Source organism: Lampetra fluviatilis, chromosome 5, assembly GCF_964198595.1.
Source record: "Lampetra fluviatilis chromosome 5, kcLamFluv1.1, whole genome shotgun sequence".
NCBI lineage: Eukaryota > Metazoa > Chordata > Hyperoartia > Petromyzontiformes > Petromyzontidae > Lampetra > Lampetra fluviatilis.
In genome coordinates, this window is record NC_136279.1 from 4,843,215 (window position 1) to 4,868,339 (window position 25,125).

Here is a 25,125-nt window from a genome sequence, read left to right on the forward strand (position 1 = left end):
GGCTGCTGCACCTCCCCAGTCGATGTCCTTTCGGGCGAGTTCCCTCCTCTGGTTTCCACTCCGTTATTTGTCTTCACCGCTGGCCACCTTGACAGTCGTGTCCTGCCTAAAACCCGCTTACTTTTCTTGACGGTGAAAGCGATGTCTAACCTGCCTGTGTAAGTTCTCTCATCTACGTGTTCCTCTTCCCGTCTCTCAAATGTAATTTCAAGCATGCGTCCTTCCCTGTGCTTCGCTGCCCATTTGTTGCAGCGTTTGTGCACTTCTTTGTTTGACTCGCGTCAATCGTAGGTAATATGCAATGATTGTAACGTCCTGTTTAGCCACAACGTTACGTTGCTTTTCGATCTGTTATCGCCTGCGAATCGCTGCATTAGCACGTGGTGGCCGTCAGGAGCGAGTTCTGGAGTCATTTAAAATGTGAGTGAGGGTGACGATGCTTGTGATGCGTGTGTCTGTCGGCGAGTTTGTGGTGCCCGTACAGAGTGGTGGTGGCGGTGGCGGCCGTGTGTTAAGAGTGTGAGCATGCATATGGAGGAGGCTCGTGAAAGTACGCTACTGGTCAGTTGTGGCCCTCCAACAACAATGGAGGGCAGAGGAGCGACGCTCACAACAACGAGCGGAGCGCCTGGCCGATATAATGCAGCGAGTTGGCACAGTAGGGGGCGCAGCTGGTGCATCTGCCAGTCATCTCGGTCAGTCGACCCATGGCACCTGGGTTTGTCCCTGATCTCCTGTCAGCAGCGAACCTTCGACACCCACGTGGCCTCCAAGTGCACCTGGCCTGGCACAGGCGCGGCTGTGACCTCACCATCACTTCGTGAGACGTGACAGCTCGCTGCGACTGGAGAGTTACGTGCATTGTAGTGCATTTAGTGCGTGTGTCCGAGGATGCATGCTGACGGAACGGAGGCCCTCTACTGATTGCTCCTGATTAAGGCATGGGGACATGTCCATGAATACTCGTACCTCTGACTTCTTATACTGAAGTCTATAATGCTCCATGTAATTGAATGAAAACCACATATTTCCATTTGAAGGTACTGCCTCAGGTGGGGGTAGCTGTAGTGGTTGCAATATTTTTGCAGTGGTAAATAACAGTGAATTGTGTAATAACCATTTGAAATGAGTGATTTATCAGGTACTTTACTTTCCACGTATTTTCCCTTTAAATAAATCGATACGACTAAAGTATTGCCACCTTAGGTGGGACCAATTTCTCCTCTGACCCATGGACTATGAAGATGAGAATTATTGTTAGGCCCTCGCAACGACTGACAGTAGTCGTGGTAAGGCCCTCATCCAGGAAGAGTAGGGTAGAGTACTCTGCTCTGCTGCACCACCATGAATTGGTCAAGCTCCTTCCAAATGGAACCCGGCTTTTGGCAAGTCATAAAACAAAGACGGTCACTGCATCGCCCGATTTCAGCAACCCCCGCTGCCTTATGGAAGTGAAAACAGTTGCGGTAATTACGGAAAACGGGACCAGTTTCGACATTCAATGTCTCTTCATCAGCAAGAGTCAGACGTGTAGGCAAATCATTCAACATGTTCGTCAATGTCACTGTGATCTTTAAAGAAAGAAACGTATACGGTAGAATATGCAACTTTAAAGATAATATTAATTAGCCTTCTTCATAGAACACGGATAGGCTCAAGAGAGAATGAACAGATACAAGTTTGAATAATTAAATTATCATTTATTCATAAAATAGGTTTATTTTTGGGTTAGATCGCGTAAATATAAATGTGTCGTTAAACACGACACAGCGAATGAGTAAGGTTTGTCACGGAAACAAAAACACGCCAATTCGTCACTAGTTCAGGCACACACCGCTTGTGTGTTGGAGAGTAAACCCACTAAAATATACTCTTTGGTTATTTCGGTAAAGTCATGTAGATAGAACGTTTTTTTTTTTTAAATAGATCACGACGTTTCGATCGCAACAACAAGCGGTCGTCTTCACCTTCAGTGTTTAACGAATTTATTATTAATCTTGGTGCTTTCGGTAAAGTCACGTAGAAGGGAAATAATAAAATAATACAAATTATAAAAAAAATATTATTTTATTATTTTCCTTCTACGTGACTTTACCGAAAGAACCAAGAATATAAATCCCTGCAGTCACGAAAGCTTTAAATCAGAATTTATTATTGCCAATTTACCAGTGTGGGCGTGGCTTGTCGTCGCGGGGCGTGGCTTTCCTTCAGGGGGGCGTGGCTTATAGCTTGGAGGGGCGGGATCCGTCGAGGGGTGTGAGAGAGGGGGGGTGACATCGTTATGGGCGGGGCTTGTTGTCAAGGTGGGGGGAGGGAGGCGGGTGGGGGTGGCGGTGAGAGGTTGGGGGGCGTGGCTTATTGCCTAGAGGGGCGCGGGGTCCGTCGAGGGGGTGTGAGAGAGAGGGGGGAGGTACATCGTTATGGGCGGGGCTTGTTGTCAAGGTGGGGGGAGGGCGTGCTGACGGCGGTGAGAAGTTGGGGGGGCAGGGGGAGCTGAAGGCGTAGCCGTCGGGTGACGTCACGCGTTTCGAAGTTGTAAACAGGGGGCGGGGGTAGGGCGGGGCCGTCCCCCCCCTCCCCCCACCACGCAGCCCCTCCCCTCCACCCCCTCCTCGTGTTTGTTCCGTGTGCTCGGCATTGGCCGGCCCCGTGTGTGTGTGTCGTGTGTGTGTGTCGTGTGTTAGCGATGGTGGTGTCTGTGTGTGTCTGTGTGTTTATTCCTGCAGTCTTGTTTACTCCCGTGTGCTAAGGGGGGTGGGGGGAGGTCGTTGCACACTCGTGTGTGTGTGTCTGATGTCTTGAGTGTGTGTGTGTGAGATTGTGTTGTGTGTGTGCAAGTCTCTGTGTGTGTGTACGCAACAGTGGTACGTTTACATCATGTACTGAAAGTCTTGCCTGTGTGTACGTGTGTTGTGTACTTTGTATTGCGTGTGCGATACAGTGTGCATCACATTACTTTGCGTGTGTTTCCGTGTGCGGGTGTGTGAATCCGTGTGTGTGTGCCCAAGTGTACATTTCGCGTACAGTACTCTGTGTGTGTGTCTGTTCTTGTGTTTCTTTGTGTACATTACAGCATACATTACACATACGGTACTGTGTGTGTTCTTGTGCGTGTCTGTATGTGTGTATCTGTGTGTATCTCTATGTGTGTATACGTGTGTGTGTGTCCGATCAACACAACCACCACCTCCTGCCATCTCTTCACCTACAATCAGACCGGCAGCATCGCATTATCTTAAACGGGGCCCCACTAATTACATCGAACCAACACCACCACCATGGACCCGGACCAGGACTCCAACCAGGACGAGGCACCCTCATGGGCCTCGGCGGCCGCCCCGGAGGAGCCACGCCGGGCCGCAGGCCGCGGGGCCCCACGGGGTCCCCCCCCCGACCAGGAGCGAGCGGCCTGGCCCCTGCCGGACAGGCCCCGTGGAGGATCTCCCCCACGGCACCTGCACGCCAACTTGAACGAAGCCTTCCCGTGGCACGAGGCCCACCACCGAGCAGAGCCGATGTGCCACGACCCAGCGTCGCCGTGGGCCCTGGACCAGGATTTCGACCGCGCAGCGTCCCAGCACCAGACGGACCCGCTGAGCTGGGCCCAGGGCCAGCGAGACCGACGTTTCTGGGACGAGGCTCCCGCGGGGTCGCACCTCGTCGACCAAGAAGACGAGCGGGGTGGTGACGGCCCCCCACGCGACTGGCGAGACCTGGACCCCTCCTCCGCGGGTCAGCGAGGGGGGTCACCGCAGCTGCGCGCCCGCCGCCGACTCTTCCCGTGCCCCCCCGGGGCCCGCGGCTCCACCGTCGGTGCCCCAGACGTGCGGCAGCAGCTGCGATCCGTGGCCGAGAGGGACCGTCTCAAGTGGAACTTCGACTTCGAGTCGGAGCGGCCACTGCCCGGCGGAGATTTCGCGTGGGAGGCCGTTCCCGCGGCATCCGTGTGCGCCTTCTACCGGCCCGTGAACCTGCGCAGAGCCGGCAAGCGCGTGTCGGACAACGTGTCGGCTTCTTCTTCGTCTTCTTCTTCGTGTCCTACTCGGGTTTCCTCCTCGTCGTCCGCATCATCATCCTCCTCCTCCACGTCCAGCTCGTCTCCCTCATCGGCCAATGTTAGTCCAGAGCCGAGTGGGCCAGGTCCTGGACCGCCAAGCTCCAGGGAGGCGAGCAGAGGAGGCCGGGGAGGAGGTGGTGGTGGTGGAGATGGAGGCGGTGGAGGAGCTGGTGATGCCACGGGATCTCCTACAGGTAGAGGTGAGTGGGGTGGGAGTCGGAGGTGGTAGTGGAGTGGTAGTGGCGTGTTGTGGTTGGCATAGGTCCTGGTGCAAGCAATACAATTCAACGTCCTGTACCTTTGCCCCATTCTAGCCGTGAGTCCTAAACTATTTTTTTTTATATTTTACCAGGTGAGGCCCACAGAGCTATATGGCTTTTTTTTCAGAAGCGAGCTGGCCACAAATGATAGCTCAACGAAAGTGGCTTATCTTGTGGAAATTTAGAGCAGCCAACTACTCAAAACACATGCTGATTTTAAATGTGGAGGGAAAACCCAGAGGACGCGGAGAAAAATCCACGCAACCACGGGGAGAGAGAGAGACATGCAAGCTCCAAATATACAGGCGCCAGGGTCTGGATCGAACCCACGAAATCTTTGTATACCAGCAGAGGTAGTTTATAACTCACCACCGTGGCGCCTCTGGTGCAGATGCACCGCGTGTATACTCGATATATATGCCACTGAGGGGTTGATGATGCCACATGCTCTTCTCGATGTAGAGGTGTGGTGTTTGATGGGAGATGGAGGTGGTGGAGACATGGGTGACACCGCAGGCTGGCCCTCCAGGTTGAGTTCAGTGGGATGAAAGACGAAGTTGGTGAGTGTGATGGGAGAGGTGAGTGGGATGGAAGATGAGGGTCGTGAGTGATGTGAGAGGTGAGTGGAATGGAAGATGAGGGTCGTGAGTGTGATGGGAGAGGTGAGTGGGATGAAAGACGAAGTTGGTGAGTGTGATGGGAGAGGTGAGTGGGATGGAAGATGAGGGTCGTGAGTGTGATGGGAGAGGTGAGTGGGATGAAAGACGAAGTTGGTGTGTGTGATGGGAGAGGTGAGTGGGATGGAAGATGAGGGTCGTGAGTGTGATGTGAGAGGTGAGTGGAATGGAAGATGAGGGCCGTGAGTGTGATGTGAGAGGTGAGTGGAATGGAAGATGAGGGTCGTGAGTGTGATGTGAGAGGTGAGTGGGATGGAAGATGAGGGTCGTGAGTGTGATGAGAGAGGTGAGTGGGATGGAAGATGAGGGTCGTGAGTGTGATGGGAGAGGTGAGTGGAATGGAAGATGAGGGTCGTGAGTGTGATGTGAGAGATGAGTGGGATGGAAGATGAGGGTCGTGAGTGTGATGTGAGAGGTGAGTGGAATGGAAGATGACGGTCGTGAGTGTGATGGGAGAGGTGAGTGGAATGGAAGATGAGGGTCGTGAGTGTGATGTGAGAGGTGAGTGGAATGGAAGATGAGGGTCGTGAGTGTGATGTGAGAGGTGAGTGGAATGGAAGATGAGGGTCGTGAGTGTGATGTGAGAGGTGAGTGGGATGGAAGATGAGGGTGGTGAGTGTGATGGGAGAGGTGAGTGGGATGGAAGATGAGGGTGGTGAGTGTGATGGGAGAGATGAGTTGGATGGACAGGGAGATGCGAGGTGATGGGCGCTTGAAAATTGCCAAATCCTGCTGAGATATATTTTTTAAACAAATACCTCCAGATTTTTCTAAATACTCTCCTATTGTATTACTCAAGATAGTTGAAAAATACAATAGTCGCAGATACACGAAGTTTGCCAGACAATCTTGCAAGTAACTTTTTAGATGTTGATTTGTGTCAATGTGTTAGCACACAATGGCATAACTCTTGACCAACGTATTTTTGCAAAAAAAAAATTCCAAGATAACTTTAAAAACTATTAAATAAAAAAAACAGCGATTGAAATTAACCGCAAAAAAACCCCTTGTGTAAATTTTATACAAATTTCCCTGAATGCAAAATTAAAAACATCAATTTGTAGACCGTGTAAGAGTGAAAGTGGCTGGGTTCGCCAATTTCCCGGTAACGCTAAACAACTTTGCAAGAAATCCACAGTTCTATTGCCGCATCAACACAGCAGTTTCTGTTTAGGACATTATCACCTGCATTGGAGGAGCCATGACACATCTTGAGGCGTTATTCTCAACCGTTGACCGCTTAATATTGGCAGTATCAGTTCAAAAAAATGGGAAATCAAGTGTGAGTAATCCTATATGCTGTGTTTAACCAAATTTGATTGGCTGCATCTTTTGCAAGGGAGACCCAGGTAATTATAGTTTAACGTTATGGAAATATGCGGTCACATTTAGCATGTGTAAATCCAAACAAAATTGTATATTCTTATTACAATAATTCTACCTTAAAAATAAAGAGTATATATACAGGTGACGTTTCATGCTATGGTCCTTCACAGTGCATAGAGAGGTCAGAGAGTTTTGGGCAATGGGCGAGGCTAGAGAGATCAGATCTCTCTGACCTTTCTGGCCTGGCCCATTGCCTGAAACGTCATGTATTATATATGTTTGTCTTTTTAAGGTGGCAGTGTTATTGATTAATGTGAATTTTGTTATTTCTGCTTGTGCACCGCTGTCAACGCAGTATGACCAAATCATCTATTTTATTACAATGTAGTTTGGAGGATAGTTTTCCAGATTTCGGTTTGTGCAATGACCTTGGCCTACAGCATCTTACTCTGAAGGATGATGCCAAGGGATCTTTGACCCCCCCCCCCCTACGTAAGGGACTGCACTTTTAAATGGTTTTACGCTGCACAATTTTAACCAGTTCTTCTTGCGCATGCGTGCCCGGCCGAGCCAGTCCGCAGTGCCTCCGTGCGCAGCGTCCGGTGCTCTCAGTCCACCATCCAGCCTGGTCAGAGGGCAATCCTCCTGCTGCCACATCATGCGTCACAGTCTGCACCTGTCTGCATTCACACTCTGGGCAATCCCAGATGGCCCATCTGGCATCGTTGGCCGCGCAATGACCTCGTCCAGTTACAAAAACAATTCGGTGGAGCCCATGTACGGCTCGGTGTTCCCGTGCCTAGGGTGTCCTCGAGTCTGTATGTCTCTCCATCTCCCTTGTCCATGCACGGCGAGGCCACAGTGGTGAGGTCATATCAGGGCGGTGGTTGCGCACGCCTGTAATCCGGCGCTGTGGAAGCCGAGGTGTTTGGTGGATCAAACAAATGTCATGAAACTCCCTTCCCGTGAGTTTGGAGGTGCGATCCCCTGACATGCCAGGAGAAGGTGGAACAGCAAGTGTGGGCGAAATATCCATCTGTCCCATCTATATTATGGGGTAGCGTATTTCTCGCTTGCATGTGTGTGTTTTCCCCAGGTGCTTGTCTCCTTCCACTTGTTATAGACACTCATTAATTGGCTGAAATCACCTGAACATATATGCACATACATGTTTCGGATTGCACTGCGTTTTGTGACGTTGCATAAATTGCGCAATACAAAACCATAAAATATGTTTCATTGTTAACGGGGCTCATTTTGTCCACTGCCGAGATGTTGGTGAGAAGTTGTGGGGTAGTAGCTCGGACCGCTGAGTGTCATGATGCAAATCAAGTACAAGAGTGAGGTTGGAACGGTAATGATGATTTGATCAATTGACTCCATGTGATGTGGCTCAATGGCAAGCTCGCCAACCAACTGCAGGTCTTTCCAGTGGGGAAATCCATAGGTTCATCTGATTTTCCAGGTATCACTAATGACAGACACAATGAACAATGCCAAAGTGGCATGGGGTTATAAATTAAGATATTATTCCCTTGAATGATGTCTTCTATAAAAAATGCTTTCTATTTCTGTGCCCTGCTGATTCTTACCTGCCATGCACGATTAAGAAGTTAAACCTGGATTATTTTTTGGGATGTAAACCTGGATGTTAACAGCAGTGTGTCCTGAAACAGGACCCGTGCATTTTCTCTTTGACACAACACAACTGATTACAGGTGGTAGCCTGGTCAAAGACTCCCATCGTTCAGCCACTTCACTCGTGGTTTTACAAAGTCCCAATTTCCCATGGCCTTAAAACTAGCTTAAGAGAAATAATCACAATGCTCTTTTAATTTGAAAACAAAGGGTCCTCGCCTACAAACGTGGGCAATTCACCAGCATTGGTCCAAGCAAGCCTGAATGCAGATGAGACACTGGATGTCAAAATAGGTCCACAGTTTGCCTGGATTGAACACATGCTGCTAAGTTGCAATCTCAGAAAGCCATGAGGCCAATGATTTGTGTACAACATTCTTTTATTTGTTACTTGGAGAGACAAATATGGAAAGGAGGCATTATTTTATTTATGTTTAATTTTCAAAGATCTAGCAGCATCATTTGAAAATGTATGGCAGCATCCTGGTTAACATGTGCCAATGCAATATTTTATTTCAATGCGGAGTTGGGACATAAACAGTTTTGTGTTGTGAGTATTGCACATTGGTAGAGACACATCTCAGCAGTTTTATCCACAGATCCAAGAGTTAGATACAAATGTGATGGCTCGATAAAATGTGATGACTTTGTTCATTAGTCTGATGCTTTTGGCACGGAGATCCTAAATTCAAAGTCTGAACTTCTACTGAATATTATAATAATAATGGCCTTTACCTAGGAATGCTTCACTTAGTATCAAGACTCTCTTACAGGAGGGTTCCAAATTGGAATGTTTGACTCGTTCCATTTATGAGTGGCTTGTGAAAGGAAACTAGAGTGCCCGAAGAAAACACGTGCACAAGAGGGCATACCACTAAAAGCTCCACATGGATGGCTTCTAGGTTAAACCATGATTTCACATGCTGGAAGTTTTAGTGTCCAAATCCATTCACCAAGGTCTGTCCTGAAATGTTAACTATTGTCTCAAATTATTGGGTTTGCACCTCCGATTAGCACGGTTGGCTACGTACAAAAGAAATTCAACATACATACATACATGCATATAAGACCAAATTTTGGGACTGCAAATATCAAAGAGAGGGAATGATGACCAAATCACAGGGAATGTGCATCAGATTGTCAGATCTCAGAAGCTCAGCCGGCATGAACCTGTGTAGTGCTTGGGAAAGGGTAACTTATGCGTAAGAGGTGTTATATATGTTCTGGCCCTCCATTATGAGCAGCTGAGGGCAGTGCAGCAAATTCCTCTGTTATACTGTACTTATATGCTCCTACATAAATTATCTCCACCTTCTCCAGCTCCAAATGAGCAGCATGGCAAAGCAGGGTTAAATAACCTCGCCATCCCACGGGTGTGGTAGGCTGCTGTGGGGGGGCTATGCTGTCAGTAGTCGGTGGTGCAGCAAACTATACTTTACTCCGCTATCTACTGTACTCGCCGTCTTCACCAACTAGTACTGACCAACTAGGTGAAGTATGGTCAAATAACTTTCATGACCTGCGTGGCATTTGCGAGGCCCTCATCTATCAGTGGATTGACACATTAGCTGTACAGATGCATGGACGAGTGTTGCACATCAGGGGCGCCATTAAGCGGTTGCTTGGAGAGTCGGTCTGCGGTGTCTTTGAGCTTCTTCCCGAGTGTGAGATTTGACAAGGTGCAGTTCTCCCGACCGAGGACTCGGCCTCAACTGAAATTCCCAGGTCCAAGGTCTTGAGCTCAGGATATCAGTGAGGCTCAGCCTCACTGATAGTTCCCAGAGAGACCCCCCTCTGTCCCTCCCTCACCCCATCCCACTCTTGAACTTTTGACCTAAGTCGCACTAGCTCAGTGTCCGATGGTCCTTGGCCATTGGTGCCTAGATGGAGCTTGGATAGGTGACCTCCATGGCCAACAGGTGTTACAGGCTGCTGGGCTACATGGTGGGCAGCAGAGGGGGGCAGTGCAGCAAAAATACATCGTGCTGTACAGGTTTCTTCCCTCGCTTTACGCGGTAGTAGGAAATGCGTTGCAACAAAAAGGAGGGGGGGGGCACAAAGAGAAATCTCGTAGGTTGGACCGCACCGTCACCCAACCCACAATGCACCGCACGAGACGGCTGCCTGCCGAGTAGCGCACACAGTACACAGAGTACAAACACACAGTACACACTCAATACACACAATGTCCGACTGCATATCCGCCCGCATATGAGTGAATTTGAACCGAATAAATATAGCGAATTTTGGTATGTGAGCCACATATACGCAAAATTGCACAAACCGAACCTGCGTGAAGCAAGTCAAACCTGTACAGTACTTGTAATGCTTGAACATCTATTCTGTCCGCCTTCACCAACCTGAACTGACAGCGCGTGGTGAAGTATGACCAAGCAACCCGTACGGCGTAGGGAGGGCCTTCACCCATCGGTGGATTGACAACGGGGCTGTACGAGAACGTGCACTTACGTTTGCATTGTGTGGTGTGGAGGTGGAAGTTTTTAGGATATATGGAAATCATAATTCAACCGTGGCAGTAAAACGTGTTTTCCCACACGCATTTCCATGCAAGATAACTGCCACAATCTTGTTTTCTGTACGGAAATTTGTAGAGATAAAGCGTTTGTGTGTGGGAGCAAAGAGATATACATAGGCAAAGATATGTGACTGAGGAACGTTGACACGTTTTGATGCTTGTATTCTGCACAACGACGCGGGCGATTATTTTATGTCACGTATTACATCGTTTTTTGCGTGAACCAGGGACCCTTTATCTAACAGTGAAAGGGTCCTTGCCTATTAATCAGCAAGCAGTTGTGACCAGTGTTGGTTCAAGCCAGACTCAGCTGATTGGGCACTCAGCTGATGATGTTGACACATTCGTCTCAAACACACTGTGCTTGTGAAAGGGGGCGGGGGGGGGAATATATTAAACAGGTGACTTTTCCGGCAATGGTCCTTCTTCATAGCAAACATTAACTTGTAGCTTTATGTGGAGCCAATTGAAAAGTGTAAGTGATGCGTGTTGTCCGCATGTTTGTTTGGAGCCTTATATCCTTCCACAGCAAACGCTAATAATAATTTTGCGTTATGGATTACGTGTGACAAGAGACTCGCGAACGCACACGGGGAGAGGGGGGGGCTGTAAGAGAGCGAGCCGAGCCAGTCCCGGGTAGCGGTGCCTCGTGCTGGAATTTAAATAGCGTGTGGTGCGGCGTGACTGTGAAACTGCTGACACGGCAGAGGGAACCAAATCCTCAGCGTAAACAAGAACGCGACCCCCCCCCTCTCCACTCCTGCACCCCCGTCCTCCGGCCCATGACGCTTCCCTCGACTTAACCGGCACACGCACGCACTACGCACGGTTCGCACGTGTGCGCGTGTGTGTACCTGTGTGTGTGGAGCGGTGGTGCATCGGTTAGCGCGCCGCGCTACAAACCCACCGGCCCGAGTTCGATTCCCGCTCACGGCCAACACCGGTGACGATTATCTGAAGCGGTCCTGGGCCTCCCCCTAGGTTGACTCGGCCTCAAATGAGTACCTGTTGCGGTGTGTAAAAAACATCGCCAACTGGAGAGACAAAGGCGGTTGGGCGTGGTGCTGCCCACCCCCCCCCCCGCCGTGTGCCGTGGCTGCCTTTATAGGTGCTCGCTAACAGCACTTGCCTCAACAGTCTGTTAACGCTATACGGGGGATCTTTGTCTTGTCTTGCAGTGTTTTCCTCGTTATTCGTGAGGGATACGTTCCGGAGATGTTCGTGAATAGACAATTCCGTGGACAATGATAATTGGCCGACAAAAACCTGTCTTGTTTTTAATGAATTTCCTTAAATAAAAATACGTAAATTATACTATTGAATGCATGAAAATTGTCGTAAAAAATATCTAAATTGGTTATAATAAATATCTCATCACATTCTCTCTCATCGCTTTCTCGCTCTCGATGCAGTCGTGTAGAGTCCCAGATGCAATTTGCGTATAGCCAAAATCGCGGATAGCAAGTTCGTGAATAACGAGCGCGTACTGTACATCTCTATCTGAACCGGTCCTGGGTCGACTCGTTCTCAAATGAGTACCTGGTGCGGTGTGTAAAGAAAACATCGCCACTGGTGAGACAAAGGCAGCAGGGCATGGTGCTGTCCAGCCACCCCCCAGTATTTCACAGCCATGTGTGCATATACATTTTCTATTTATCTCTCGTGTGTGTATCTCAACATACGTGTATGTATGTATCTGTTGTTTTCCATACCCACGTGTGCCTTTCCCATCCCTCGTGTGTGTGTGTATAACTCAACTCTGGCATAATTTACATCTCATAGCCTTGAGCTTGGAGTTCAATGGGGGCAGAGTGTCGACAGCACGAGACGCTTGTCACATGTGGGATCTCGGTTTATCTGATCGCTTGCATCTTGCTGTCACATGCCAGGCTGGTTCAGAACAAATGTTTCATGTCGTGAACTTGGGCGCACGATGGGTTTCCCAGTGTTGCAGCCCACGTCAGAGGGAGTTGTGCACTTGAACGATGTCGCAATAACCGATTTTGCAGAATGCAGCGGTTGCGCTGTTCGATGTCCCCGTTATTCGGGAGATAAACGCGCAGGAAATAAAGGCGGTTAATTCCGACGCAAACGAATATTGTTTTTAAGACGTGTGCTAAATTTAGTAATTGCACAATTCACTATTCGTCTTTTTGATATCGAGAAGCATGTAAAATAATTCCTGGAAATGTCTTAATTTATTGTCATCCCATACACTAGTGTTCTTCAGTGTGTATTTTTTCCATAAGAGGCACCACAACCAAACAACTTTTTAAATAATATTAGCATGTACTGACGGGCCATGTGATGCTCCGTCACGTGTATCGACTGTACGACAGACGGTACGACATCACATGGCGTCGCCAGAGTTATCGCATCTGTACACGTGACCACTAATCTGTCTGTCTTTTCTCCAGGCCGTTCTTTTTTTATCTCACTCATCTTTATCTCCTGTCTACAGCTCTCCCTTCTCTTTGTCTCATTAAACTCTCTTTTATCTCACTAATCTGTATCTATTTACGTCGCTGCTAGCCGGATATCTCGGAGGGTGTCGCACGGCGCGCCACACCGAAAGCCTTTACGAGCCACGTCTGGCCCACGGGACACCGGTCGAAGAACCCTACTCGATACAATTATGCTAAATAATAATTGTGGCTTCTTGGTTTGTTTCCCCACACCTCGTTTGTACATTTGAATAAAAATTACCGTGACAAAATTGTAGCCTTCGGCATAACAAGTGTGGCTGGGACCAGCGCCGTGAAATAATTGACTGACGTGCTTGTGTGTGTGTGTGTACACGCGTGTGCACGTGTGCGTGCAGAATGCTCCGTCACCTGCGTGCCCCGCAAGAGGAGCAAACTCAGTGGGTCGCGGCGACGGGCCAACCCCGCGCTGTGCGCCTCACGGACGACGTCCCCCGCGGCCCGGGGTTCCACCACGTGAGCGACGTGACCCCCGCCGCCTCCTCCCCGCCGCCCCCTGCCCCCTCACCCCCGGCGCTCGGGGTCAAGTCGCGCCTCGGCACCCCGCGAGAGACGCCCGCTGCCCTCGCACGGAAAAAAAAAAACAGACCCCGCAGCTGTGGTGTCAAATTTTGAGGAAGATTTGCAGGCACTCCTGATGCGCTCGAGGATATGGAAGAGCGAAAGTGTGGGCCCGTTAGTTTTTACGACTCGTCCGGAGCTGACGTAGCCGAGTGGCCCTGGCGGTCGAATAATTTTTTCAGAGTCATCTTCATCATGGAGAAATCTGATGACCTTTGAAGCTCGAATTCACAGATGTCCAGTTTGCGCAGGATCGAAGGTGTGATTCCTTCCCCGCCGCCCGCAAGCTTACGTGGGTAGTTACCGAAACACTCTGTCCGCTGCAAAATTGGGACAACAAAATCCCTATGATGTTATGTGCCAAGGTTTTTGCCCATTGCGTGCCGGATTCTAAATTCCAACAAATAATACTGTATTGCTACTATGTCATTCAAACAAAGCCCAGGTGTCTCCCCTGCAAGAACAGATGATGGAACTAGGCTCTCGCACGGCTGCCCTGAAGGACGTTGTGATGTCCGTTCAGTCGTCACCGAAGAGAAAGGGGAGGCACAGACGGTGGGGCCGTGGCCATTTGTCAAGAGGGGGCACTCGCGTGACGGGTAGAACTCGGGGAGGGGGGGGGGCCACCCTAGCATGGTGTTCGTGGTGCCCAGCATAGGTTGAAGTGGACCTAGAAGATCAGACACGTTTGCAGCTAAAAGTCGTGACCTCTGTAGTCCTGTAGAATTTGAATTGACTCAATTATGATTGGTGTCAACGTGTGTCCTTGTCAACCATCGCAGCCTCCGATCGGACAGCGCAGTCATCATGAATCCTGTGCGATACGAATTGATTTAGAAGTGCCCCCTGGTTGCACCGATGGTACATTTTTGTATTCTGTGAGTGGCCCAGTAGTTGGATGTGTGCCTCACAGCAAAAAGGGCCTGGGTTCAATTCCCGACAAGTGCCTTTCTGTGTGTATGTGTGGTTTTTTGTGTACTTTCTCCCCCCTGGTCTGCACGGGTTTCTTCCGGTGTTCTCCGGTTCTCCTCTCCTCGCTAAAATGAAATACGCCGATGTTGAAAGACTGACCACCAAATAACGCCTGGGTAAACCCGTGTAATGATGATGAATAATAATTCTTAATGAAGATAGTGGAAACGAAGCGTGCTAGTTAGTCCAGGTTTGCTTATAAACTCTAGACACTCGGACTGAACGCCAAGAAACCATGGTAAAAACACCTTCAATCACGATCATGTTCCATTAACTTATGCTGTACGTGGCGTTTGTAAGTAACGTGTAACAGATTATTTTCACAAAGGGAATTAGCGGTAATGCATTGTTAACCCGTGTTCATTTTTCACCATATTGTTACTTGGCATGAACTGGTTCACAACTGTTTATGAATACTTTTAAACAAATCATTGCAAAAAACAATGAAAAGCTTGGGTTAATGGAAGGACAGTAGCAGCCAATGAGTATATAGAGCACCTCCGATTAGCCCGAGTGTCCAGAACATACGGCCTTAGGTCCGATGATGCAACTATAAAGTCAATCTTGACCTTCGGCCCAAGGTGCTCTGGTACAGTTATGAGCATCTTTGTGTTCGAACGCGGTGTTTGTTATTGACATTCCGTGACAAGCGCAGAATCCCAATAACATCTCACCATTTTGGTCAGATCACGGGGGGCCATTCCTCCCAATCATGCCTCTCCAGCTATCGCCATCGTTTCCCACGTGAGCATTGAAGTCGCCCAGTGAGACTGTGCAAGGCTGAATACTCTGAGCTGCTCTTTAGTGCGTAAGCACAGCCAACAATCAGTGTTTTCCTTTCTGAGACCCGGAAGTCTCATTGAGGCGACCCTCTGGTCCACTGGGACAAACTCCAGCTAAACAGCAGCCAACCAGGGGCTTGTGAGTTTTCCCACACCTGCCCGGGACCTCTCACCAGAGGATATTCCGGAATAGGAGAGAGAGCCACCCCCTGATTAAGAAGTGTCACCCTGGTGCCTTGATTTCTCACCCTTTGTTCAACAACGTCAACTTAATTTAAGCTCAGCTCCTAAAAAAAACACAATCTTGAGACTGATGCTTTCTTTGAGAGGTGTTGTTGGTAGCAAGCCTTTGCTTCAAACTCAATCTCACAGTTTGTGGAGCGCTTGACTCGGTGCTCTGACATAGGGCGTAGCATTCACTCACCAAGTTTTTGTCCATCTCTGAATTAGATTGCCTAATTTTGTTTTAAGAGTACAGCAATTGTGTTTTGTTATTTAAATTATACATTGGTTGGTGTGGTGTTAAATAAATATATGTGCTCTATATTCAAGTGTATAATATTCTAGCTGTGCCGGCAGATGTAGTATTTACAAAGAGTTATGACGATTGCCACGCGCCTATTAAGTTGTAACAGTGTATCTGTCTTATCTAAGAAGGACAGTTACCAAAAAAGTTTACAGTGTCGTGTTTATACGTTCGCCTTTGATGAACTCATGGACACGTGCTGAATCACATCGAAGCCAATGCAATCGCCTTTCAGGCAATGTTTTTTCACCCAGCTGTTAAATTTCCACCACAGCCAAGTAATTTTGAAGGGCATTAACGACATTACCAAGCCATTGTGCGATGGTCTCTTAGCCCAAATTTGATTCCGACTCCTATCAACATCATGACATGAGACAAAGAATTCCTTCGGATCTCTCGAAGAGATGTGCAACCCTTCCTGTTAGACAACGGCCCATGGAAGCTGATGTCAAAGAGCTACTTCTGAAAATGTTTCAAGTGACCTCTGGTCTATACATTAGGATGCATAACTTTTTTTAAATAGTTCTAGAATCTTTATACAGAATACATTATTTTTATATAGTTATACAGTAACCCTTCCGATGTAAATGTGGAATCCAAGTCTCCTTTCCAAAAGAGGCGCTTTATCTCAGCGAGAAAGAAAACAAGATGACAATAATCATGTTTTGTACATGTGTGTATGCGCAGCATTTCGTAGGCTAGTTGTGTTGTACATACACTGTAAATGTACACTGTGTGTAAGTGTATATCGATTTTTGTCTGCAAACCTGGAACATGGCCTTAGATACTTGGTGAAGAACATTGGGAGCTTCAGAAGATGTTTATATAGGCCTCGGACTCGAAGTAAACGAAATTGTCTGCATACTTACACGATCTCCTCTGATGGTCCTAAGCCAGTGGCAGATATTCCACGTTTCTGTGACAGGGACCACTCACTCCATAGGACAACCACCGCTGATGCCCTCTACAAAGTGGTACACATTTTATGGATCCTCGAAGGATCGATTATCAGAACTCACAAGCCACCAAATTGTGATTTGGAAACTGATGTACAGCGCTTAAGTCATTGCACCGCTTGATGTAGGCCTCCCCACACCACGTGGGCCATGGTTGGTTGACCGTAACTTCACGCCGCCAGTCAATGTCAGTTGGCGAAGGGGGGGGGGCTCTGGGCCGGTTCACAGATCGGTCACCAGTGATGTTAGCTGTGGCCGGTAATCAGCTCTTTGCCATGTCAGGTAACCACACTGGCATCACCGTGTTCGTAGTGCAGTATGATAACTAATGCACCATCGCTACACTCCAATAAAAAATAAGGCACACTGTCTTTGTTATGCTGGGCGCCATTGTGGTGAGATGTTAACTACCTCGCCTGGTATATAGGAGGCCCCGTGGGTTCGATCCGAACCCTGGCGCCTGCTGTATATTTGGATTGTGCATATCTCTCTCCCCGTGGTTGCATAGATTTTTCTCAGGGTCCTCCGGTTTTTCCCTCCACATTTAGAAATATGCGTTTCGAGAAATTTGGCCACTATAATTTTCTACGACGAGCCACTTCGTTGAGCTATCGTTTGTGATAGCCACGTTGCTTCTGAAAAAGAGCTATACAGCTCGGTGGGCCTTACCTTGTAAAATAAAATAAAAATGAAACTTTTTAAAAAATACCATCCCACGCAAGATTCCATAATTTCTGCGAACAGTTGGTGATTCGGGTTCCGCAAAACCTTGGGTGAAGCCTGTGACAATGGAAACATTTGCAGGGCCCAGTGCACATCCTCGCTCTGTCTCTGCAAAGAATGCCAATGGACCCCCACAAAGCCTTTCTGAGAATAATCTTTAACTTATCTGTCATCAGCCTTGACTGTGTCTGCTACACTACACGGCGGTGATAACGCCACAATGGGCCACATTGCTACAACCTGCCGAAGCATGGCAGAGATAAAGCCAAACTGCCCACATAACATCAAAGTAGCCCACAGACCCCACCAACATGTTGTAGTTTCACTTGCCCGATTCCAGATGCTTGAGCTCTCCAAACAAAAAATATCGTGTGGTGTGTACTCTTATTACCCTGGCACTTTATGTCCAGCAATAGATTGCTGATGAAACACGCAGGCTTTTGACAACTCTGTGCATGAGCAAATGCCCTTCTTGATGAGAGCAAGTCGAGTTTAGACCTTTGTTTAAGTTGGCATTGCAGCTTTTGGAACATTTTAATTGACCGCAGTGCTGTGTCTTCAGAGCTGAGTTCAAATTCAAAGGTTACAAGTTCGAATCTCACTCGATGTTTGCAGTGGCCCATTGTCTTAGAGTTTGATATATTGAGTACCACTTTGTGAGATGTCAATAGTGGTTGTTTTTTTTGGATATAACTGACCCTGCCATAGGAATGTGGAATTACTACCGCTGGCTACGATGATGGAAAATTGACACTTCTTTAAAATTGCCTTGACTTAAAACAACGTTTGAATGGGTGAAGTGCCTTGATAATGACACGGCATCATGATCAAGAGTTCAGTCCTGATCAATGCCATCCTGAATCGGTCAGACTGAGCACACAATGCGTTTGTCACGTTATGAGTGCCTTCCGTTGTGAGGAGGCCCTCATCCAGAAGTGGATTGATGTGACCAAACCGTCACTGACGGCCGCAGAGTTGTGGAATCCAGCAAGGTTGACACTAGTCAGGTGAAACAGTCTATGAGTTTGGAATGTTGAACTGATGAAACACCTGCACGTATGCTCTCATCAGCTAAGCGTGTATGTGTGTGCGTGTGTGTATATATGTTAACATAGTGTATATTCATTCTGAATTTTATGTACATTCCTTTGCGATTGCTTTCTTCCGCCAATACTCTCGGTGGGTTGAACATCGACGGCCAGTTTCCAAGGTCTCGTGTCGCTGATAACCCCGGTATGTTATCGGTGGAGGCTTCTCCCTGGTCAGTGACCTCTGTCACTCCAATGCCCGTCTCAGGGACCTGCCTCTTCCATGCTCCATCCTGACATTTTCAAGGTCGTTCGGTCGGTGATCAGGTCACACCTGCTACACAATGAGTCCTGGTGGAGGTGATTGATCCTCAGCTTGACATCCCAGGAAATTACGTGAATGAGATGGCACAACTGACTCTGGTTTGCATTAAGTTACAACTATGAAATGTGTGGTAAGACATTGTGCATGCTGTTTGTTTATGTACATGCATAGGGGTGCTTAGTGCTGTTGTATATGACTGTTCCTCGACGATAGCATTCCAGGAAATTATAGGAGAGACGGCACAGCTGAGTCTGCTTGGGATGGCGTGACAAGCGTTGTCCTTTGCATTGTGCGAGGCGGGGCATGTCAGCTTCCAAAATGCTCCAAGCTTGCATCCGTCACATGTATTTATGCACATACATTAGTAAAAGAGTTTTTATATATATAAAAATATGATGGGTTATTCGAAAATGACCTACTTTTTCACCAGCAATAACATTCAAAAGTCAATGTGTCTGTGTTTTTTTTTTATTGTGCAACACAACACGCCTGGACTGGTTTTGGACACGTAACACTCGACAGTTAAACCACAGTGTGTCACACGCTTAGCAAAGGCAATATGTGCATCGCGCACGATATTGTAAATTTATACATTTCATGTTGATGTGAGATATATTTACGTCTAAAATATTATTTTGGTTTTTTTTATTAATAAAATACGATATTGTTGTTGGCTTCCGTGTCTTGTTACTTTTTAACGCGCGAAATATTTACGTTGTCAAATGAAAGAGGGGTATTTAATACTGCCGTGAACAAAAACATGTCATTTCAAATTGTCAATTTATCAATTTTATTTTCTCAGGGCGCCACATTGTAAAATGTGATTTACAACTCTGGTCAATCGCTCTGCCTTCTGCTCTAAAGATTGCCCCAAGACTTCCACCTTTTCCAATTTTGCTCTAATATAAGATGGTGTTAATGACAAATGTGCTGATTTTTTTTATGTTCACCTGCATAAATGCACAACTACCATTACATACCCATTTTATATACAAGCCTGGCATGCATTAGATAAATGATTATATATACGCGCGCACGCACGCAAGCAACATCAATTGACGCAGTCGTGTTCCTCGTTACTTAGGAACGCCGCGTTGCAGCTGCACGTCCACCAGGTGCCGCGGGGAGTTCTGCGTCTGCAGCTGAGAGACGCACAATGACGGTGCCCGTAAGATCGCGGAGGAGTCGAACGAAGCTTCGAGGCGCGCCGCCTCTGAGATTTCAGGGTCAATTTCTCGTGCCCTGGGAGGTGCGGGGGGGGGGGGTCAACAACACGGGAGGGGGAGGGGGGGGTCAACACGGGGGGGGGGGGTCTTTAAAGGCTGCAGCCCGGATTTTGAGGGCGCTCCCAAAAGCGACATCTCGCTCTCGTTTCGGGTTGAGACGCAACGCTGAAAGCAGCGGAGATCAATTCTTCTTAGAGGTTCGCTTTGGCCATTGCAGACGTAGCATCCCATATCCCTTACGCGCTGTTTACTACCAGTAGTGAGGCAACATCAGTATGGTAGTTTATGTATTTATTCAGCATTACAATTCGTGCAAAACACAGGGACTGACACTAACCGAGGTGATTAACGATGTTTAGCGTAGGCGGTGTGTGGTGGTAAAACGTTACAGCCCTGGCGAGGCGTCAAGAGACAGACATCCCTGATGCCCAAGGCTTAGTGGGGCGTCACGGTGGCCAGGAGATGTTAACCACCTCGCCCGGTATACAGGAGGATCGTGGTGGGTTCGATCACCTGTTTACTCTGAGTTTATGGTATCAGCCCGGTCACCAATGATTTAAAACGCATCTTCTTGGTTCTTTCGGTAAAGTCACGTAGAAGGGAAGTAATATTATTATGTTTTATTTTTATTATTTTATTACTTCCCTTCTACGTGACTTTACCGAAAGAACCAAGAAGATGAATCCCTGCAGTCACGAAAGCTTTAAATCGAAATTTAAAACGCAGGTTCTCAATTTTGTCTGGCTAAATCCCAGCGCCGAGAATACACATTCCAGTCTCCTATAACGCGTTATGACAAATAATGTAGGGGTAAAGCACAGTCCGCGATAACACGTGAGATGCGTGTGCAGTGCTGAACAACGACTGCGCATGCAGAAGAATCCAGCAGCATCCCGCCCGAGTGCAACGCAGTTCACTCGATCGCGTTGTATCCAATTCGCATCCGCGTTATAAGGGGCCGTCCATAAATGACGTCACGCGATTTTGGACGATTTTTGACCCCCCCCCTCCCCCCTTCGTCACACGGCGTCACAAAAAGTCAGACCCCCCCCCCCCTCAAATATGATGTCACAAAGCTCTGCCCCCCCCCCCCAAAACAAAACAAAAAACATGCTTCAAATCGTTTTAAACTATTGTCATTGTAGTGCGTATTTAATGTGCCGTTGCACTGTGATGTTGTAGGAGAAAACATTTATTCAAAAGTATATTTAATTAAGTAGAACGTGTTGTCTACATTTATTTAAAGTTGCGCATTTTGATGTGATGTCACATTTCTCACCCCCCCCCTCCCCCGTCACACATCGTCACAAATGTCTGACCCTCCCCCCCCTAGGTGCGTGACGTCATTTATGCACAGCCCCAAAGCGCGTCGTGTCATTGGGAAATATTTCGCAACGCGGCTTCGTGCGTCTGTGCCCGTTCTCACGAGATACGCATCTGAAAGGCGTCGAGAAGGGTCGCGCAGAGCATTGGGACACATGTGGGTGCGTTGGGTCATGCCCACGGCTGGCGCATCTTGCATGTGCTTGCAATGGATGCATTACATCAGTGTTTTTTACACTGTACTTCGAAGAATTCTAATATCCGACTGTAGCCTGATTGCTGAGTGAACGTCTCGTCGAGGGGCTGATGTCTGGGTTGGAGTACTGAGCCGGGAACGTGTTTATTTTTTTTTGTCATCTAACCGTGCTGGCCTCCAATTAGCGCGGTTAGCTACGTACGGTGCGAAAGAAGTTCAACATACATACATGCATACATCTATTTCACTGGTCAACAAAAAAAACATGTTTTTCTGGCCTGGACTTTTCCAGCTGTTTTAGACTAATTTCAGGGTGCTGATTCCAAATCTGATCTCAGATTTTCTCTATCATATCTCATTTTTAAATCCTTTATATTAAGTTCACTTGCTTGCTTGCTTGCGTGCTTACGACCGTGCAAATCTTTCGGTCGTTTTTTAACCCACTTCCCGTGATCCAATCGAGCTGACATTTTGCACACAGACTTGTTGTGCGTGACAATTTATTTTGTGAAATTTTTTTTCCAAAATGTTACACTTTTTTGGAAAAATGTTTTTATAATTAATTACCAATTGCTTAATGGTGGCAGGCAATCATCTGACCCATAAGGTGGCAGCCATCTCAAGCCAGAGGACGAGATGACTCTAGCCGCCACGCATATAAAGGATTTATAGTGAAAAACTTTGCTTTTACGGGTTAATTTTTTATGCTATCGGCATATCCCATTTTCATTTATTTTACCCGAAATTAACTCCGTCACTTATGATTGCAAGTTGTTGCGAGTCAGTGACTGCTTTAGTGTTAAAATATGGTGCTGTATTTTTTGGATAGTGTGTTTATAATATCATTTTATGTAGATATCCACATTTATTTAATATTTTTCTTCTGCAGTTTTTATTGAAAATGCAATATTTGATATCTCAAAAGCCTGATGTGATAGACAAAACTGATGAAAGATTTGGAATCAGCACCCCAAAATTACCTTAAAACCGTTGGAATACCTTATGCCAGAAAAAGTGTTTTGACCAGTGTTTTTCCCCCAATTCTGTCCTGATTTTGCCATCAGCATCAAGTCACGTGACGACGCATCAACTCAGCTCAAACGGTTGCACAGCACAGCAACCGTTTGTGTTTGAGAACGGCCCCCGGAAGCAAATGACACAGAGCTACTGCGGAGATCTCTTCACGTGGCCACCGGTTCGTGCAATAGGGGGCAGCATTTTCGTGCTAATTCTACTACTGAGAGTCAGACATTTTAAATGATCAGAGATGGAATTTCTCTAAATTGAGTGCAGAACCAAATTGAATGCGTTGGCTTTTTGCGTGCCGTCATTTGTGACCAGGTTGAGGCCATCAGTTCGCTATTTGATGATAACCAGTTGGCTGGATTCGAACCCAGGATCTCAGCAGTGCGAACTCAGCGCTCTAATCTATGTTACAAGCCGGCCACCTCACCGAACCAGTGACCTGACGGTCTGGGTTCAAGTCCTGGGGCTGATTGTCTCAGAGGCACGGATTGTCACGGGGATAATGAACCAGCACTGATGAGATACTGGAAACGTGAGAAATCGCTCCACAGTTCCTCCAGTTTAAAGTTTCTGATTCTTTTACGAGATTCGAACCATAACCGGACTCCGACCGCACGATTAAACCACTATATATATATCTCATTACATCCACACCAGATGGCGCTACTACGCTGGGTGGTGTTTATGACCGCAGTAATATTTGAAACGTGCTTTTCAAAGGCAATTATAAATACAGTGCTTAACCCCGAAAGGACAATGAGCCGATGGTTAAAACTGTCGACATTGACCGCCAGTGGGGGGGGGGGGATTGGTGGTGGGGGGTGGGGTTGGTGGGGGTTGGTGGGGGGGGACGTTTCCCAAGAGGTTGTGCTCACTGCAGAGATGGAACAATGGAATCAGCGCACGTGCAGGAGCTGAACAGTTACACCGCGGGACCATGGGAGAGATGACGATGGCTTGGGGAGGCTTTCATCCAGCAGCGAGTGCATCGATCATGGCGCTTGATGATTTATCCGGTAAGAGAGTTCATTAGCAATGTTCTGCTTCACATAATTCAATGGTTACGTCACGGTTCGGAGTCGAGATTCGATCCCAGATTTGGCACTGGTTAACCCAATGGTTGATGCTCCTGCACATGATCGCATGATATCGGACGGTCACGCACTAACGAGCCCAACAATATCTCTGATCGCTTGAGCACTCCCTTCCCCTGCCATCCGTGCTGTCAACTCCATGCCCCGTGTTCAAGTCCAGGTTCAAGACCTACCTCGTTCTCTCTTGCCGATGACTGCCTGCCTCGCTAACACAAATTCGCCCACAGTTTCTGTACATCCTCTTCACATGAAGTCGCATGTATATGCTATACTGTATAAATACACCGCTGCATATATATAGGCACCCCTTATATGAACACAGACCTGGCACAATCATCGACACATCCCTGCATTTCACTGGTGGGAAAACACAAGGGCAACTTCCGATAAAATCTCACTGTCTGCAATAAGACCGTGCTCCCAATGGGTGCCCTGAAATGGGACTGTGGCATGCCCTGGTGGTAGCGAGGTCGCCGCTTGTTGCAGAGGTTCACGGTTCGAATCCAGCGGCCACCCTGGTAAATACTGTGGTGTGTATTAATCATTAAAAATACCTACTAAGTTACAGATCCTGTAGCGTCGTTCGCAAGAGTAGGCCATTGTGTGCCGGCTTCACGAGCCAAATTTGATTTTAGTTTTTTTATACGAACAAATTACAAGTTTATTTGATGGATGGCCCCGTTCAGCCATTTTCCCGGCTATATTACAGGGGAGATCGGTGGTGCCGTGAGCACTGCAACAGTTGTGAATAGAGTAGAGTACACAGGCATATAATATTGTACGCATAGCAAGCATGGCCTCCCTACTGCCCGAACTTGGCAGGACGCTCCTGAAAAAGAGCCGTGAGACTCAGTGAGGCCTTCCTGGGGGTAATTACAATGATATCCCGCTCCGACTGCCTGTGTATTCGCAGTCGAAACCTCTGATCTGAACATCCAGTGGGCACGGAGATAAGGCAGCAGAGGGCCAAAAATAGTGTGTGGCAGGACTCTGGGGGATTGGGGGTAGACTAGGGGTAGAGAGGGGTCTGCATTTGGACTTGGGGGCCGGGCAGGTGGAAGTGTGGGGGGGGGGCTGGGTATATCCCTGACAGTGCGTTGCTAAGCACCCGCACACACAAAGACAAAGATGCTCCGTGTAGCCTTTCACTTGCTGTTGGGGCAAGTGCTGTTCGCGAGCACCTATGAAGGTCATCGCGGCACACGAGGGGGGTGGGTGGCCAAACGATCACGCCCGGCCGCCTTTGTCTCCCCGACACTGATGTTTACACCACCGCACCGTGTACTCATTACGGCTGAGTTGGCCTAGGGGAGAGGCCCAGGATTAGTTCAAATCAAATGTTGGACGTGTGCGGCAATCGAACTCGGGTGGCCGGGTTTGTAGCACAGCGTGCTAACCACTGCGCCACTG

General features: G+C 47.9%; 1 protein-coding gene across 2 annotated transcripts; it reads left to right on the plus strand.

The window, feature by feature from the left end:
• Positions 1-2,652: 2,652 nt before the first annotated feature.
• Positions 2,653-19,519, plus strand: LOC144932447 (uncharacterized). 2 transcript variants are annotated; one of them, XM_078856513.1, is made up of 2 exons: positions 2,653-4,257; positions 13,316-19,519. In XM_078856513.1, the coding sequence occupies exons 1-2, from the start codon at positions 3,279-3,281 to the stop codon at positions 13,435-13,437; spliced, it is 1,101 nt and encodes a 366-aa protein (XP_078712639.1). In that variant the 5' UTR covers positions 2,653-3,278; the 3' UTR covers positions 13,438-19,519. The 2 variants fall into 2 exon arrangements, with proteins under 2 accessions (XP_078712639.1, XP_078712640.1); XM_078856514.1 differs by having other exon boundaries at positions 2,653-4,251.
• The last annotated feature ends 5,606 nt before the right edge of the window (positions 19,520-25,125 follow it).